The sequence below is a fragment of the Ascidia mentula genome, chromosome 7 (genome assembly GCF_947561715.1).
Source record: "Ascidia mentula chromosome 7, kaAscMent1.1, whole genome shotgun sequence".
NCBI classification, from domain to species: Eukaryota; Metazoa; Chordata; class Ascidiacea; order Phlebobranchia; family Ascidiidae; genus Ascidia; species Ascidia mentula.
Window position 1 is genome coordinate 10,975,395 of NC_138572.1, and position 16,771 is coordinate 10,992,165.

A 16,771-nucleotide genomic window follows, 5' to 3' on the forward strand; every position below is an offset into this window, starting at 1 on the left:
AATTTTTTTCTGTTGCTCAGTATACCCGTGGGCTCTAAAGGGTTAATCATACGCGAGTCTCACGTGAATGTTTGTCATGTCGCACACTTGGTCAGATATTCGTCAGAAATACTGGATTGTGCGAGGTGAAGTTACAGTGAGAAGAATCCTTGGAAATTGTGTACTTTGTCGAAAAAGAAATGCATCGGTGTCGAAGCAGATGATGGCTGACTTACCTGTTGAGCGCACGATTCCGGTCGAGCATCCGTTTTCATGTGTTGGAGTGGATTACTTCGGACCTGTTGTCAAACAGGGAAGAAGCGAAGTCCAAAGGTATGGTTGCATCTTCACACGTATGACTGTTCGTGCCGTACATTTGGAGGTTGCGCACTCGCTATCTACCGACTCGTTTATTGATGCCTTTAGAAGGTTCATTGATGCCTTCAGAAGGCATATCTCTAGAAAAATGGAACCTAAAACACGTCGAGGATCATCTGCGTCAGTGGGGCGTTGACTGGTCATTTGACCCACCCGCCGCCAACCATAGGAGTGGCGTCTGGGAACGCATGATTCGTTCAGTGCGCAAAATTTTGAACGTCTTGTTAGGACAACAGGTGCCTTCCGACGAGACTTTGAGCACGATGCTTGTCGAGGTCGAGTTCATCTTGAACTCGAGGCCTCTGACCCCTGTTAGTCTTGATCCGGCCGCCAGAGAGCCGCTTACGCCGAATCACCTTCTACTGTTGATTGGGCGACAAGAAACGTCATCATCAGGAATATTTGTGAAAGAAGACAACTACGTTCGACGACACTGGCGCCAGGTCCAATATTTGGCAGACCAGTTTTGGATCCGATGGACAAACGAGTACCTACTGACGCTACAGACACGTCAGAAATGGCAATTTCCCGAAAAGAACCTCGAGGTTGATGATCTTGTCCCGTTGGTGGACACTTCGGCCCCACGAGGAAAATAACCGGAAGGATTGTCGAAACGTACCCGGATAAGTTCGGGTTCGTGCGTAGTGCTTTGGTGAAAACACACGCCGGGTCGTTCAAGCGACCAATGGCGAAGTTATGATCGAAAAACTGTTTTTTGGGGGCGTGGTTATGAACAATATTCGGCTTTCCCCACGAATGAGAAGACAAATTCCTATATTTGGAAAGGTATTTATGCAAGCTTTGTAATGCTGGTAGAATTGTCTTTCCCGTCGAACTGTAGCCAAAGTTACAAGTAAAAAACTGATTTTTTTATGACGGTCGTAATTAATATTCGGCCGGCGGTAAACATATTTCCCCCACGAATGAGAAGACAAGTTTGGTATCGTTGGAAAGGTTTTTCAATGAGCTTTGCAATGGTGGTAAAATTATTTTTCCTGCTGTGGCTAGAATAAAAGTTCTGATCGAAAAATTGTTTTTTTTTTGGGGGGGGGGCGTGGTTATGAACCATATTCGGCCGGTTGAAGAGTCGCATGGGCGAAGACCCGACATCAAGTTTCCGACACTATGTTGGCAGCAGGTCCCGACACCGCATGGTCTTGGAGGAAAGTTCGGTCTGAGACCAAAACAGAGATCTGGGACCGAACACCGTGATCTATGTGATCACATTGCAATCTGTTAGATTGAAAACCATGATCTGAGACCGAAAACTATATGATCTAGGAGAGATCACATTATGATCTGTTTATTTATGGAAAGAATCGCAAATATATACGGCGATATCAAAGACGAGGCAGAAACAAAGAGATAATTGCTGCGATTACGCGACAAAGAAGACTTAAAAGAAGTAGCGCAAGTTGAAAGACGTAACGCAAGTGAGATAACTAGCGAAGGCGTCAGAAAGAAGGACGGGATGTTCTTTTTTTTCTGGTTTGCTTAGCATTGTGTGCTTACTTATTAAAAACATGCTTTGTCATTTGAAATGGCTGTGTTTTCGATTGCTGTAAAAATATTTCCCTTATTTTTTGTATTTGTTGTAAAATGTGAACATTAGAAATATTAGGACCATTTTTTTATTTAAAAGATTTTTTTGGTTTGTGATTTCCCAATTTTAATATTACTGTATTTTTTTCTTTTGGCCATTATTATTCTATTTACATTTAACAATACCAAAATATGTTATATTTTTGTTCAATATTATTGAAGGTTTTTCCAGTCTGAGGCTACAGTTCCAATTAATGATTAACCATCAAACAAGTCTCTACCAGTTTGATACCAACTCGTATTCATGGCAGTCTGCAAACACTCACAGGTCTTATTTGGATCAGTCACAACTTTCCTATTTAGTTTTGCTCCACTAAGACTGTAGCATTCAACTTGCACAATGAAGAATAAATGCAATTTAAGTTTGTGTTGCGGTTAAGAAATAAAAAAGATGACGCTTGCCTCATCTGTTGTTGACCCACAAGGACTAGATATTGTAAGTATGACACAGCTCTATGTATTGAATGTTTTATAATGAACTGTTGTATTTTTTAGCTGAGAGAATTTAAAGCCGAAAACATCTTTTGTGACGTCAAGCTGTGTGTGGTCGGTGAAGGTAGCTTTGGCCAAGTTTTTATTGGAAAACATAAAAAGGTTGGATTTCTTGCTGTCAAGTGTTTGAAAGTCACTGGTGGAGAACATGAACAACATATGTTTGAAAAAACGTAGGATGATGCTTTTAAATAACTTTTTTGGAATTTTTGTAGTCAATTATGATCTAACACATAGTCAAGATAGTTAGATCAACATATTATTTATATTTCCCATAGATTCAGACGTGAATATGAGAATTTACTGCGTTCTCGCCATGACAACATATCAACTGTTTTTGGATACACCTAGTGGCCAGGAGCAATCGGGATTGTAATGCAATTCTATGGAGGTGGCAGTTTGAGAATTCTAATCCTGGATGAAGATATTGAACTGGGACTTGGTTTGATTTTTCGCATGGCAACTGAAATAGCATCAGGAGTTGCCTACATTCACAACTGTGGAATTAATAAGCGATTGGTTCATTTGGATTTAAAGCCAGAAAATATTTTTATCACACCTGACTTGCATTGCATGATTGGTGATTTTGGATGTGCCCGGTTGGTCCGTCTGACATCAGGATCATCAACTCAACTCCCCGGTCAAACCAAATCACAGGGCTTGACACTTTACTATGCAGCACCAGAGCGGCTTCTTCATGATGCAAAACCCAAAAAAGAACAGGATGCCTACAGCTGTGGTATCATCTATTTTGAGATGCTAAGTCGTGAACAACCATACCAATCGGAACAAGGATTCTGGAACAAAATTAGGCAAGGTCTACGACCTAATTGTGACGCAATACAAAGCCTAAGAGAGCAAAGCAATGTAAGCAACAGAGAAATAGTTGATGTGATGGAAAGAGCGATGATCAGATGTTGGGATCAAGATCCCAATCAACGTCCAGACATGGTTGACATTCGGGATGAATTCCAGCAACTTCTTTCCAAACAAGATTCCTCAGTAATTCTGCAGCAAGTATTAAATGCTGCAAGAAACATGCATATTGTGGATCCAACAGCAACCCACAATCCAACTGTTCCACTCAGCCAGTTTTCCACACAGACATGGAAGTTTCATGGTAAATTTTGCATGATTGATTTTTTTAAGACACTTTTTGTGGAATGGTGCAATTTTTTGTTTCATAATTGTGCAATATTTTCTGTGAAAATAATTTTTTGTAGATGTTGGTCCAGTAATTGAGCCACTATTTGGGGGAAACATTCAACCAAGACATCAAACACAACAACCTCCACAAACACAAGGCAAGTATTTTTGCTTGTTCTGTTAGGGGTATCTAACCCCTGAGTTTCCGCAATAGGGACTTAATTACCTTCTTCATGTGATTGTTGGAGTTGGCAACTGATTTTCATTGTGTTAAAGATCATAACAAAATTGATCAGTATATGGCAAAGTATAAAGTTTGAAACACAAGCCCCTTTAACTAAAAATCTTTTACACCAATATTTTGGCCTTTCCTGTCATTGTTCCAAAGAGTGCAATGCACAGTTTGAGAACAGTCAGTTCTTCTATACAGTTCTTGGTTGTTTGTAATTTTATTTAAAGCTTCCATGGAGTAGGCAGTGCGCTTAACTAAAGTGGTGTATTTTTGCCAACATTCAAATTCCTAATATTAAACTTGTTGCAGGTTTGTCAGGATTTCTTCTCATCGGTGGCTATAAATCAAGAGATTGTGTGAAATGGAATGTTACCACAAAACAACATGAACATTTACCAGTTGGTTGCATTTTAATGTTTAAAACAGCTTCACGGTACCTTAAACCTGTAAACCCCATGCATTTCAATTTGTTTATTATTTGTGATTAATTCAAATACAATATTCCTGGCAGCAACAGCAACATAATACAAGTAAATCTATGTAAAATCACAAAAATGTTAAGAGAAAAATTGTTGCATCACAATTAGGAGTGAGCTCAATTGTGCTATTTGACAGTTTTAAATTTTAAGGAAAAATCTTTGCAAATACATGGCTGCTTGCAGACATAAGAAAGCTACCAGGCTGTAAACCACTGTTAAACTATATTTAAACCCCCCAAAAAATATTGAAGTTTTTTTAACACTTGAGGAATGAAATGTTTACAAATGTTTACGAAGTATTTTAATTGTAGAAACTGAACTCAGAAAGAGCTAACTCCACTTCAGCCAAAGTTGGAAACACAGTTTATGTAATGGGTGGAGAAAGTGCAACAAAAAGTTGTGAGATGATGAATTTCGGAGAAGTGATTGCTGGATGAAATTTGCTGATTTGTGTGAAGGTCGAAAGGATGCTGCATCTGCTGTTATTGGAAGTCAGTTTTTATATTTGAACAAAACAATTGAAAAAATCAAATACCTTTGGAACCAATATGTTAATGTTTTATGACACCAGATTACATTTTGAGATCCCACATATTTATTCAACAGAATAAAGTCTGTGTACTTATGTTTAGGTAGAAATGTTATGCTTGGGTTCGTTCATAACAAGGTCACCATTTATAAATTGTAAATGGCAATTTGTCCACGTGGGCAATCAAAGCGTGTTTGAACAGATTTATATGAAGAAAATCAATGGTTAAGTTATGTACTAAGCAATTTGGGTATATATTACTAAAATTAATTGCCGGAATTCCTCTATATTTTGCCATGTGGGAGCCACTTAGTTATGTTACAGAAATTGAAGGCCGCATCTCTGTATTTCTATGGAAAAGACTTTCCCGGTTGGGAATTGCCCTTCTCGAACTCCTGCGTAACAGAGTAAAATTGTGTGTAACAATGCAATGGGTCATGCATGGGCGCCAGTGTTTTGGTTGAATGAGCGCAGATGAACAGGCTGTTGCCAGGGCGATTTTCAGCGTGTTTGGGGCAGTTTTAGTTTGTTTTTCAGGGCTATTAGTCAGGCAGTAAATTGGTAGAGGGTGCTGTTGTACATGTAGCTGAAAAACTACCCAAATATTGAGGTTGATTTTGTGAAAAAATGAATCAGAGAAAGTATGTTCAATTTGTGGTTTTCTGTTAGTGCGGACCCTTGGCAAGGAATTGTAGCCAAATTTATAATCAAAATAACTACTTAAACTGCTCCCCCGGGGGCATTTTGACCCTCTGTTGGCCATTATTTTGGTCAAAAAAGCAGAAAAAAGTGTAGGTTTGTTTTGTGAAAAAATGAATCAGAGAAAGTTACCTCCATTTGCGATTAAGTGAAGCCACCAACCCTCCTCTACACAATTCATGAAGAATTAGATGTCTTGTAATTGTCTTGGGGCCCCACCGGGGCTGTTTGTACACCCCCTAGGACTGACAATTTAGCAGTTAGCCTTTGCAAAACCCCCCAATTTGCTGTCTTAATGCAGCTGCAATCAATTTTTTTTCTGTTCAGCAATAGTAGACCCCCTTCATGAGTCATCAGACCCGGCAATTGTTTTTGGCAAACAGGAGAAACTGTAACCAGGTGCACAATAACAAATGACTTCTAAAACTCAATTTTTAGGATTTAATTGAGAGATGCGGCCTTATGTACTAAGCAATTTGGGTATATATTACTAAAATTAATTACCGGAATTCCTCTATATTTTGCCATGTGGGAGCCACTTAGTTATGTTACAGAAATAATTTTTATCATGATTGTTAAGATCCCAAAGTTTCAGAAGAACCAAGTTTTATTGTTACCCAATCTCTTTTGCTGACAATTCCATGTTGTAGAGAAACTTTACCTTTCTGGTGGTCATGGTGGAAATTACAAACCATTATCATCCTACTTGATTTATTCCATCAAAGAAGACATATGGACAAATGGCGTTAACATGTTTCAACCAAGATATGGACATGGAATGTGTTCGATCGGCAGTAAGAATATGTTTGAAATCTCTTAAAACTTATGGAGAAGGCTTGTGTTTTCATGGCAACAGACTCCCCACAACTTTCACTCACTTATTTTCCACAAATATTCCATCGAGTTGCAAAACTGTTTACTTAGTGATAAGAAACTAAGGTTTTTATAATTATTCGGTTTCGGCCGAATATTTTTGCAAAATTCGGCCGAAATCGAATCTTTTTACTGCATGCAACACTGATACGCAAAGTTTAGTGTAGGTTAGAATCATTGTTCAAACTGTACGAATATGTTCGTTTTATTTGTTTATTGTCCCCGAAATGATTAAAATCAACTTTATGCATTTGGTACAACAATGCATTTGGTACTGCCAATAAAAGGCTGTATGATAAGATCAGTTCCAATCCAGCACATGTTTTGTTTAAATTTATTGCGTTTGAAGAGATGGATACCAAAACTAGTTTCGGTTTATTCTTTATTCGGCATAAAAAAAATGCTGTTTCGGTGCACTATTAATTTCGTTCAGTGTGAAATGGGCAAAAACAAATTTTTGTTATAAAATCAAACCCATGTTTAAAATAACTATTTGCGTGATTACTGAGTTCGTGAATATTTTTATTTACATATTAAAACTGACCCTTGTTTGTACGTTAAACACCGTGCGTACCTCAATGATTGTTACGTAACATTACAACATAAATGTAATATGATGTCACAATAAATATTAAAACAAGTAATTTAAAATTTCTCAGATGTTTTGTTTTCTGTGGGCGGAAGTGTTGATGGCAGGCAATTCTTACACTCATGTGAATTCCACGATGTTCGTGTTGGATTCTCTACAAGAATCGCTTCTCTCAGTGAAGCAAGATATCATTTAGCATGTGAAGAAATGGAAGGAAAGATCTATGCAATTGGTTAGTTAAATCAAATTAGGCTAGGCCTACTGGTTTAGTTTTAACAAAAAAACATTAAAATATGTTCAGTCAGTGTAAAATTAACTTCAGTGTAAAACTAATTAATATTACTCAATTCACACAGGATGTAATTGAAGTTACATGAACAAATATTTGGCTTAAATATAAAATAAAAGCCAACAAATCCCGGGACGAAGTTTTACTTTAAATCTGACAGGAGGTTTTGATCGTGATTCCCTGCAAATAGTTGAAGAATACGAACCTAGAGCCAACAAATGGAAATATGTTTCTCCTCTCCTAAAACCTCGCTGCTATCACTCTGCTTGTGTTATTGATGGGAGGATCTATGTTGTGGGTGGATCGAGGTGAGGTTTACGTTTAAAATTTTTATACTAGGAATTGTGACGTCACTGTGGGGTTAGTTACTCATAATTTAAGGTGTTTAGTTACTTATATGTAGTGATGTGTTGCGCAGGATCCGGGTACCCGGACCCGGCCGGATATTGACCAATTTTCAATACCCGGACCTGGCCGGATAATACACTTAATTTAACCGGATAGTTGGGAAAGCATTTTTGTCCTAAAAGCGGACAAACATTTCGCAAATTACTCGTTTTTGGGACCCAGTCTGTTATACTCGCCGACGTAAGATTTTTCTGTTATTTGTTATTAAGGTTTTTCGTGTCGTGTTATACCATATTAATAAATACCCACGTTTATTTGTTCCACTCATGACAGGCTAACCTTAACATAGCATTCTGTTTGGCAATCAAACATTTTTGCCGTGATACACGAATCGGTGTTAACAAACTGCCGGATCCAAATTATCCGGCCGGATTTGATTAATAACTATCCGGATCCGGCCGGGTCGGATAATTTGGAACTGGGAACATCACTACTTATATGTAAGTGTGGGATTTGCGCACAACCAAATGACCTGGCTATTGATATTAAGAAAAAAAACTTTAATTTATTTAATTTTAGTTTTATTTAGGAGTTTAGGCAATCCACTGACATCAGTTGAAGTTTACGATCCAACCTCAGATGTCTGGACACATGCTTTTGATCTTAACAAACCATTTCATGATGCGACTGTTGTTGCTATTTAAGATATGTTTGTTTTGTGCTCCAAAAATTCGGCATACATCAGGGGTGTACAATTGCAATGAAGAAATAATTACACTATCTTGTCACTTTCCACACCTTATTGTTCAATCAATTGCTAGTATGGCCATCTTTGGATGTTAATTACTAAACAACATTCAAAAACAATGATCGGGCGCATAGTCGTAATGGCGAAATAGAAATCGGTCTGAACATATCGTATTGATATACGCGTGTCATAATCGAGTTTATGTCATACCAGTTAACATTATTTTGCAATTATTTCGCATTGATACCTCTACAGAAGTCCCGCAGGTTATTATCAGAATGAGTTCAAACAAGGGCCTTTTTGCTTTGCCGGTGACGTCATATTGAATCAAGTGCCAAACCACATACCGCTGTATAGAATTTTTTTTAAATCTCTATATCTGTCAAGGATTGGGTGCCAAAAAGCGTCAAAGTTATAAGAATCGATGGAGATCCCACGTGGGCTATTCCATCAGAATGACTTCAAACACAGGTCTTTTTACGCTTTTTGCTTTTGCTGTGACGTCACTTTCAATCAAGTGCCAAACCACTTTCCACTCCATAGAAGTTTTTTTTTTATAAAGAAATTTAGTGCTAAATAAAATTTGGAATCCTTTTTTTTTTCAAGAACGCTTGTATTTTGCACCTTGCAGATGCGTTAAGTGATATAGGCCTATATTCTTTTATCAGACTTATCAATCTGTTTTTTTTTTCTAAGTAACATTCTTATCAATAAAACATTTTGCGACACATAATCAAATATATTTCGCGCGATGCAAATATTTCGCGTGTAACACCCACCCATTGCAAACCACGTACATATTGACGTAATGCCTTGTTTGCAACATTGCAAGCCCCGTTACATGATGCATTGTATATTTCTTAATTTACGACCTAAGTGTAAACATAACCCTATAATGTGACCCAAATGATGTATTCACTGATTGTTTTCAAGTAAAGTGATTCATTCAACATCCTGTTTACCATAAAAAATATTCTCCTATGCTAATACACTCTTGTTTTTGTATCATATTAACCCACGCGATGAATAACGGCACTTGAATAAATCAACCAATAAGCTTCGGATATAAGTATAAATAGTCATGTGCGCCTGTTATAGGCTCTTTGCATTCGGCTCGACTCTACTCTATTCCGAACCATCGTTCTATCTATGATCTTCTATTCGGTGACAAGACACTTCTATTATTACTGAGACTCTACCAGCTTCGCTGGCTTGGGATTTATTCCCACAGCCTGATAATAAACTGTTTATTCAACTGTTTGCTGGTAAAACCGACGGAGACAATTATTGAAACTCACGCGTTAGCGCCATCGAAGCACAATTAAGAGTTAATCTACCGCAATACGGAAGGCAAAACCTTTACACGCGCAGTGAAAATATTACTGATGATGAACGCAGTTAGTGTTTCGACACGTCTACTAGTTAACATAGTCAATTGCATATCAGCTATGGCTTTTCTATTTCAAGTAATCAACTCACAAATACTTGCACTCAAGGATCAAATTTGATCCGTCCATGAAAACGGGCTTAAATGATGCTTGAATCTTTGCGCACTGTGTAATTTCCACGTGGACCTAATATGGAAACAAAAACTTTGCCGTCGGGACAGGCCTCGTCATAGGACAAATATTTACCATGTAGGAGGCAAGAAAAAGTTGCGTTAGAAAATATTTGCTTCATTTGCTTGCTTATCATAAACACCATATCATGTATCCCTGTTGTTCTGCCAAATCGTCAGCAAACACACTGTCTTCTGTTTCCACTTAACCGCAAATGAACTATAAGAACAGTTACTACTGCAACTACTCGAAGCATGAATACCCAGAGCATTTCTGAGCTTGCTTTTCCACAACTCAACGTTGAAAAGTCAGCTGTGGAGGCACTGAAGAATTATTTCTATCGTTATAAACAGTCTTGCGACCGATCTATACGCAGTGCAGCGTACCAAATAATTTCAGTCGGCTGCTATATCTGAAGCTAAGTCTGCTTGCGTCTGCTTGCTGTTAATACTAAATTCGACTCCGAGAGCAGGATTATTTATTAATTGAAACACACGTTTGCAAAATCAGGTGGCGTAACTTTAAATTGTTCCAAGCTCGTTATAGTGACTGAGTAAGTAACTTCTACCGCGTGCCAGTTGTTAGTTAAGTGACCGAGACTAGTTGCGTGGCAGAGTGAAAATGGCAGATAGTGACAACGAATTGACAGCAAAATTAAGACAGAGAAAAGTGCGAACGGGTATTTAACAAATTACAATGAAAAAAAGGTTTGTCGTCGAGCCGGATGCCAGAAGACTTATGCAGGAAAGCCTATAATTCCGTCTGCAGCCTTCGGTCCGTTTGTGTTCCAAATGTGTGAAGAATTAGGTTGGGAAACATGCGTGTTGCTACAGCAGATATAGGCTGCCCGTTGTGAAATTACATCCATCAGTTACATTAATCAAATGCCAGAAAAACAGATGACAAAAACTGGCAACACAAGAACAAGCAAACATAACCACGCGGTCTGCACGCGCACAGCACAAATTTGTTACGAGTGTTGCGCCAACATAGAAAACACAACAACAACAAAAAGAATTACTAAATTTTGGTTTGGGAATCTACAGTAAGTCTTCGGATTTAGGTTACCTATACTTTCTATTTACTATCGCACTGCGCCTTAATTTGAAACACAAACGTTTTGTATGTTAATGGTTCAGTTTGAGTTCATACATCTGAGGGTAAAAGAAGGATAACGCGCGTAAAATGGAATATGTATAAGAACGCGTTTATAATTCGATTCGTCGTTATTTTAGTGAATATTCAGTTTTCAACATGGTGCTTATGGTCGCTAAGAAAATATAGTATGTTATTGTGTTTCCACGTACTAATAAAGGTTCAAACTGAGTTTGTTTGTGCCAACCAATATGGAACATGTATTATTTCGGACTTGCACAAACACAGTATCTTGTGCGGATTTTATTTACACGTAAATTATTCAACATAACTAGTTTATAATGATGAAAGAAAAGATACATGGATGTATCAACTTCCATTCCTTGTTTTTTGATCTGGTTCTTATCTGAAAATAATGTTGGGACTGTAAAAATACAACTTTGCGCTGGACAAACGACTAAGGATACTGATATAGCTAAAATATCACTAACTATACATAAAACGTACAAATGTATGGTTGTAAGAAGCAACATGTAGTGGAAACAAATAGAAACTCATACAACAAGCACCTTTATCCATAATGGTGTCCTTGTTCATCTACCCAGAGATGACCGTGTTGGGCACGGTGCAATGCTCCATCCTTTGCCACAATCATGCTTGAATCGTTTGCCACTTGGAGATTATCACAACATCCTAATATGGTAAGGTAAACCTTGCCATCTTGACCAGCCTCGTCAAAAGGCACGTAATTGTGGGGTTCTATTGTGGTGAATCCAGGTTCTCGGTGCTTATTGGCATATAGTACACTTTTTTCAAAATCTAGAAAGCAACAGGATAGGTTTCGAGACTAATTTTCGATTACAATTATCTGTAAATAAACATATTTTTAAAAGCACATGAACAATCTTACCGACGTTCGCTGAGGCTCCTGAAACACCACCACCACCAGATAGTTTCATATGTTCAAACTGGACGAGGTGCCAGTTGGTTGTTACTTTTGCTTGAATTGGTACATTGGATGCATTTGCAACATGAGTCTTCTGAACTTGGTTACCCATACTTTCAATTTCTTATCGCTTGGCACCTATATCTAAAGCACAAACACAAATCTAACTAAATTTAAGTCGATAAAGAATAAAAAAGCTAAAATCGTGAGTATTCCGAGACCACGGCGTTTTAACGTAAGACAACTTTAATAACTAGTGCCACTCTAGAGTGGAGCAACAACGTATTAAGTCAACAATATTAAGTCAATCGTACCTCAGCATAAACGAGCATATGTACACGGATTCTGGCCCTTAACTATGGGTGCCTCAGTCAGAACAACTGTTTCCACCAACAATGCTTTGTAAGCCTTCTGCTTCCTTGACGTATTTGACTGTAGTTTATGTATTGCGTAGTCCATTTTCGTATTTGAATACTGGTTTTCTTTCTATACCGTCTTTTTCCATTTTGGCGTTGAATCTTGAAAGGCGTTATATGTATGTTGCAGTAATAACAATTTCTGACGGATAAAAGTGCAGCTCCAACAATAAAGATGGTTTGACATACTATCATGTAATCGTATGTAGTTATTTGTTGTTGTGTTTTGCTAAACTGATATGATACGCATCTACATTGTTTACACTTGCACGCAACAGACGAAAGGTCAAACAGTATGTCTGCCAATGCATCACCTGCCAATAATTTGAAATTTTATATTCTGTGACTTTTCTTTGTCGCAAACCGTTTAATCGTTTGATGCGATTGAATTATTCGTTCTAACTGTGCGTACTTGTTTTTATGTAAGCACATGATAGAAGGCCTTTGTTTTTCGCAAGGTTAAATATAATTGTTTGAACTGTCGGAACCTGTGCCTCAGTCAACACAATTAAACCTCATCAGGTATAGAAGAACAAATACGAGAAAGCAAAGATTGTATCACATCCGTGTCAAACAAAAAGGTCATCAACTTGCAAAACAATATGCTCTTGAAACTCTGAAAGTTTCAACATGAAATGCTAATTGTGAATTTTTGTTTTAGTTCAAATATTTACTCGTGTGGTTGACGCACGTTTATTTAGTTTTGGAAGATACGGTAAATTTATGTGTATAAGTGCTTAAACATTCACAAAAATCCTGTTAGAACATTGTTAAGTTGGTTTCAAATACAAATAAACTTTTTATTAACAATGTCTGTCGGCAAGACCCAAGAAGATGAACAAGTGACTTAAGTATCTTCCTATGTTTACATTTAATAAAGTGTCGTCAACCAAACGAGCTTTCGAAACTTCTCGAGTTTCATAAGCATACTTTTTTGCCAATTGCTGACCTTTGCATGCCCCCTGTTTCGGGTGGCGATACTTTCTATGCCAGATGAGGCTTGATGGTGTTGACTCGAACACATTATAGCGATGACGTGTATATTTAAACATACAACGTAAATATGTTGTGACAGCTTGTAAACTTTTCAAAACCTTTAGAATTTGTCTACCCTTCAACGAGATGTTGAATAATTGTAACAGACAAGCTTACAAACAACTATAGGCAAGCTTACAAAAAACGATATTTATGTGTTTGTGTTGGGGGAAGTTTTAGAATGTATGTATTGTTTGCATAAAACGATGACTAACTTGTCTGAAACAGTAAGGAGTGTTTGTTGCTGATGTTGCTAGTCATATTACTCAATAATTTAAAGCTCCTCTGGCAAAAAAATTGTTTGGACGACGTTTCGGTCGCTATTGAACAGACCTGGTCCTGATGAAGGTCTGTTGAATAACGACCGAAACGTCGCCCAAACAAGTTTTTTAGGTTTTAAATTATAGGGAAAGGAGTGCTCCTCCGGGAATGTGTAACAAAGGACAGTGAGTCTTTTCCAGCTTTGTGCTCAATATGACAAGCATATCCACTGACTCTGTATTGTACTGGCATCTTTAGCTTAATTGGACAATCTAATAAAGCCTTGAAGTCGTGTAAGGTTGTATAATGTCGACTTAAAGGACAACGACTGATTTTTTTTATCCGGGACAAACGAGGAAGACTATATTGAAGAAAGACAAAAAGAGATAATGGCAAAAAAGAAAGCAGAATATATGGTAAAAGACAGAGCGTGGAAAGGATGAGAAAGATTTTCCACACAAACAAATTCTCCATTATTTAGTTCATTTATTCAAAACCGTTGTTACACACTAAGAGCATATTGTTTTTTGGTAGATGTGCTTAAAGACCGAGAATTTCGATACATTAGGACGTGTGTAGCATTGCCGAAGCACCTGGTAAACGAAACAAACGTTTCGTTGATGGAATGTGTTTTACATGTTTTTAAGATACCTCTATACAATGCCTTGATAATTATTTTAGTTCAAAAAGAATCATTTTTCCAACAAACATGTTCCAAACGCTAGTTTAACCATATCACAATCAACCGGAAAAATCTCGTTTCGCCCGTCCGTGAGGTGGTTAAAGTGTCTACCTTTGATTTGATATCGTTGGAAATAGTTATGTCTTGCGCCGGATCCAGGTACCCGGACCCGGCCGGATATTGACCAATTATCAATACGCGAACCCGGCCGGATATTCCGCTTAATTTTACCGGATAGTTCTAAAAACGGACAAACATTTCGCAAATTACTCGTTTTTGGGACCCAGCTGTCATACTCGCCGACTACCGATTTTTTTCGGTTGCTTGTTATTAGGTTTTTCGTGACGTGTTATTCCATATTAATAAATGCCATAGCGCCCTCTATAACATATAACATAGAGGGCGCTATGATAAATACCCACGTTGATTTGTTCCACTCATGATAAGTTAACCTTAACATAGTACTCTGTTTGGATATCAAGCATTTTTGCCTAGCGGTAAAATAAACGCTTGAATCGGTGTTAACAAACTGCCGGATCCAAATTATGCGGCCGGATTTGATTGATAATTTGGAACTGAGAACATCACTAGAAAGTTAAGTCGCTACCCCGTAAGATGACTGAGTTACCCGCGTTCAAACTTTTGTTAACTGGCAATTTTTTGTAAACTAACATCCCTGGAATATACTGCTATACCGGGTAACAAAGTTTTCGCCAAACTTGATCCACATATAAGTCTGTGTAAAACAGAAATGGTGTATAGGTATTTTCTAACATCTCTCTGGTTTAATATTGCGTGGTGTCACTTTTGACATGGAGGGGAATTCCCGCATTGTGGAATGTTATTCATGGTCAGTCGCGTTGCAATGGTAAGTTGGAATTTATCAACAAAACAAACAGTAAAGCACATTTATTGCATTTCTTAGCAGTTACATTGGGTTTACTGTTTGTTTTAAATATTTAAAAACCGTGAGTTTTGTTCCGGAATATATCAAGATTACTGCCACAGTTTGTTGTATACAAAAATATATTTTTCAGTGAGCAAATATTTTGTTATCTTTAAGGAATCAAAGCATAGTTTCTGCCACGCAATCAATCAAAGAATGTTACAAAACAAAATAACAAAGTGCTGTGAGAGTAACATACACTTCATACATTGATATGTTATACATTAGCCTACATACTGGTAACAACTGTATGTTGTTGCAGATTTTTGACATAGGCTTACATTAGGTATCAAAAATTAAACATGAGTGACAAAAAGCTGAAAGTTCTTGCTATACATGGTTACAAGCAAAATGCCGACATTTTTCGAAAAAGGACTGGAGCTTTTCGAAAGTTGCTAAAAAAGACTGTTGACTTTGAATTTGTTACTGCACCCAACCAAATTCCTGTACAACTGGAACAAGATGGCATGGGTCAAACAGGCTGGTGGTTTTCCACAAAGCAGAAGTCATATGTTGCTCAAGATCATACAGATTATGGAGAGGGTCTTGAAGATTCAATAGATGTTATTGCTGAAACTATTAAGAGCAAGGGGCCATTTGATGGAATTCTAGCATTTAGCCAAGGAGCTGCTTTATTGGCAATTATTTGCGCCCTGAAAGAAAATGGTGATAGTCGTTTTCAAAATTTTAAATTTGCTATTCTTGTTGCTGGATATAAAAGTAGACAATCACAGCATGCAAAGTTTTACACAGAGAACATAAAAACACCATCCTTACATGTTATTGGTGACACAGACCAAGTAATTCCAAAGGAAATGAGTGATGACTTGCTTAAAGTGTTTCATGACCCTGTGGTCTTAAGACATTCTGGTGGCCATTTTGTTCCCTCAACCTCTTCACTAAAACAAACTTACTTGCAATTTTTGGATCCATTTTGTGAATCAAAACAGTAATCTTTTTATTTTGTGATATTTCTTCATAACTTTGAAGTTTAAAGTTGCCTAAAAATTTCTTATTTATTAAACTTTGTAGTTAGTCCATTGGACTACCTCAGTGTCTGAGGTCAGTAAAAAACAATGTTTATATTTAAATTATGGTTTAAAATAAATGTTCTTCACTGAAATTAGTAATTGAAACTTCTGTATTAGTAGTATGTAATGGTTTATATAACTTATATTTAACACAAATTAAAAATAATCACATATGTTGTGTATTTTACATAAACTTTCAAAAGTTTCAGTTTAAAAATAATGTCAAAACATTAAGGCCGTGGTACCTACTTTACAGGCTTGTAAGCAGTATACAAAAAAACGCCAGTTAACAAAAATTTGAACAGGGGTTACTCGGCCGCCCTACGAGGTAGCAGCATGATTTCCTCTCTCTCCAGTTATTCCCAAAGCTGGAGACATATTAGCGGTGGTAGAAGGTGGGATGTATTCTCTTGGAGG

The 16,771-nt window shown here is 37.4% G+C and overlaps 5 protein-coding genes across 7 annotated transcripts; 4 read left to right on the plus strand and 1 right to left on the minus strand.

Moving 5' to 3' along the window:
* The first annotated feature begins 76 nt into the window (after positions 1 to 76).
* LOC145909566 (uncharacterized) lies at positions 77 to 953 on the plus strand. Its single transcript, XM_082996946.1, has 2 exons — positions 77 to 312; positions 362 to 953. The coding sequence occupies exons 1-2, from the start codon at positions 77 to 79 to the stop codon at positions 951 to 953; spliced, it is 828 nt and encodes a 275-aa protein (XP_082853072.1).
* Positions 954 to 1,560: 607 nt separating this feature from the next.
* Positions 1,561 to 6,326, plus strand: LOC145908240 (receptor-interacting serine/threonine-protein kinase 1-like). 3 transcript variants are annotated; one of them, XR_014402972.1, is made up of 7 exons: positions 1,561 to 2,395; positions 2,455 to 2,624; positions 2,730 to 3,571; positions 3,675 to 3,755; positions 4,139 to 4,227; positions 4,620 to 4,799; positions 6,187 to 6,326. XR_014402972.1 is itself a non-coding variant. In XM_082995473.1 (6 exons), the coding sequence occupies exons 3-6, from the start codon at positions 2,827 to 2,829 to the stop codon at positions 4,743 to 4,745; spliced, it is 1,041 nt and encodes a 346-aa protein (XP_082851599.1). In that variant the 5' UTR covers positions 1,561 to 2,395; positions 2,455 to 2,624; positions 2,730 to 2,826; the 3' UTR covers positions 4,746 to 5,871. The 3 variants fall into 3 exon arrangements, 1 of the variants encoding a protein (XP_082851599.1); XR_014402973.1 differs by having other exon boundaries at positions 2,455 to 2,553; XM_082995473.1 differs by lacking the exon at positions 6,187 to 6,326 and having other exon boundaries at positions 4,620 to 5,871.
* LOC145908241 (kelch-like protein 35) lies at positions 6,021 to 9,572 on the plus strand. Its single transcript, XM_082995474.1, has 4 exons — positions 6,021 to 6,330; positions 7,069 to 7,230; positions 7,448 to 7,595; positions 8,225 to 9,572. Exons 1-4 carry the CDS (start codon positions 6,288 to 6,290, stop codon positions 8,337 to 8,339), a joined length of 468 nt encoding a protein of 155 aa, XP_082851600.1. The 5' UTR covers positions 6,021 to 6,287; the 3' UTR covers positions 8,340 to 9,572.
* A 2,036-nt stretch (positions 9,573 to 11,608) lies between these two features.
* On the minus strand, positions 11,609 to 12,095 carry LOC145909567 (uncharacterized). Its single transcript, XM_082996947.1, has 2 exons — positions 11,948 to 12,095; positions 11,609 to 11,856 (listed from the first exon to the last, which is right to left on the minus strand). Exons 1-2 carry the CDS (start codon positions 12,093 to 12,095, stop codon positions 11,609 to 11,611), a joined length of 396 nt encoding a protein of 131 aa, XP_082853073.1.
* A 3,107-nt stretch (positions 12,096 to 15,202) lies between these two features.
* Positions 15,203 to 16,400, plus strand: LOC145908695 (esterase OVCA2-like). Its single transcript, XM_082996019.1, has 2 exons — positions 15,203 to 15,245; positions 15,586 to 16,400. Exon 2 carries the CDS (start codon positions 15,626 to 15,628, stop codon positions 16,274 to 16,276), a length of 651 nt encoding a protein of 216 aa, XP_082852145.1. The 5' UTR covers positions 15,203 to 15,245; positions 15,586 to 15,625; the 3' UTR covers positions 16,277 to 16,400.
* The last annotated feature ends 371 nt before the right edge of the window (positions 16,401 to 16,771 follow it).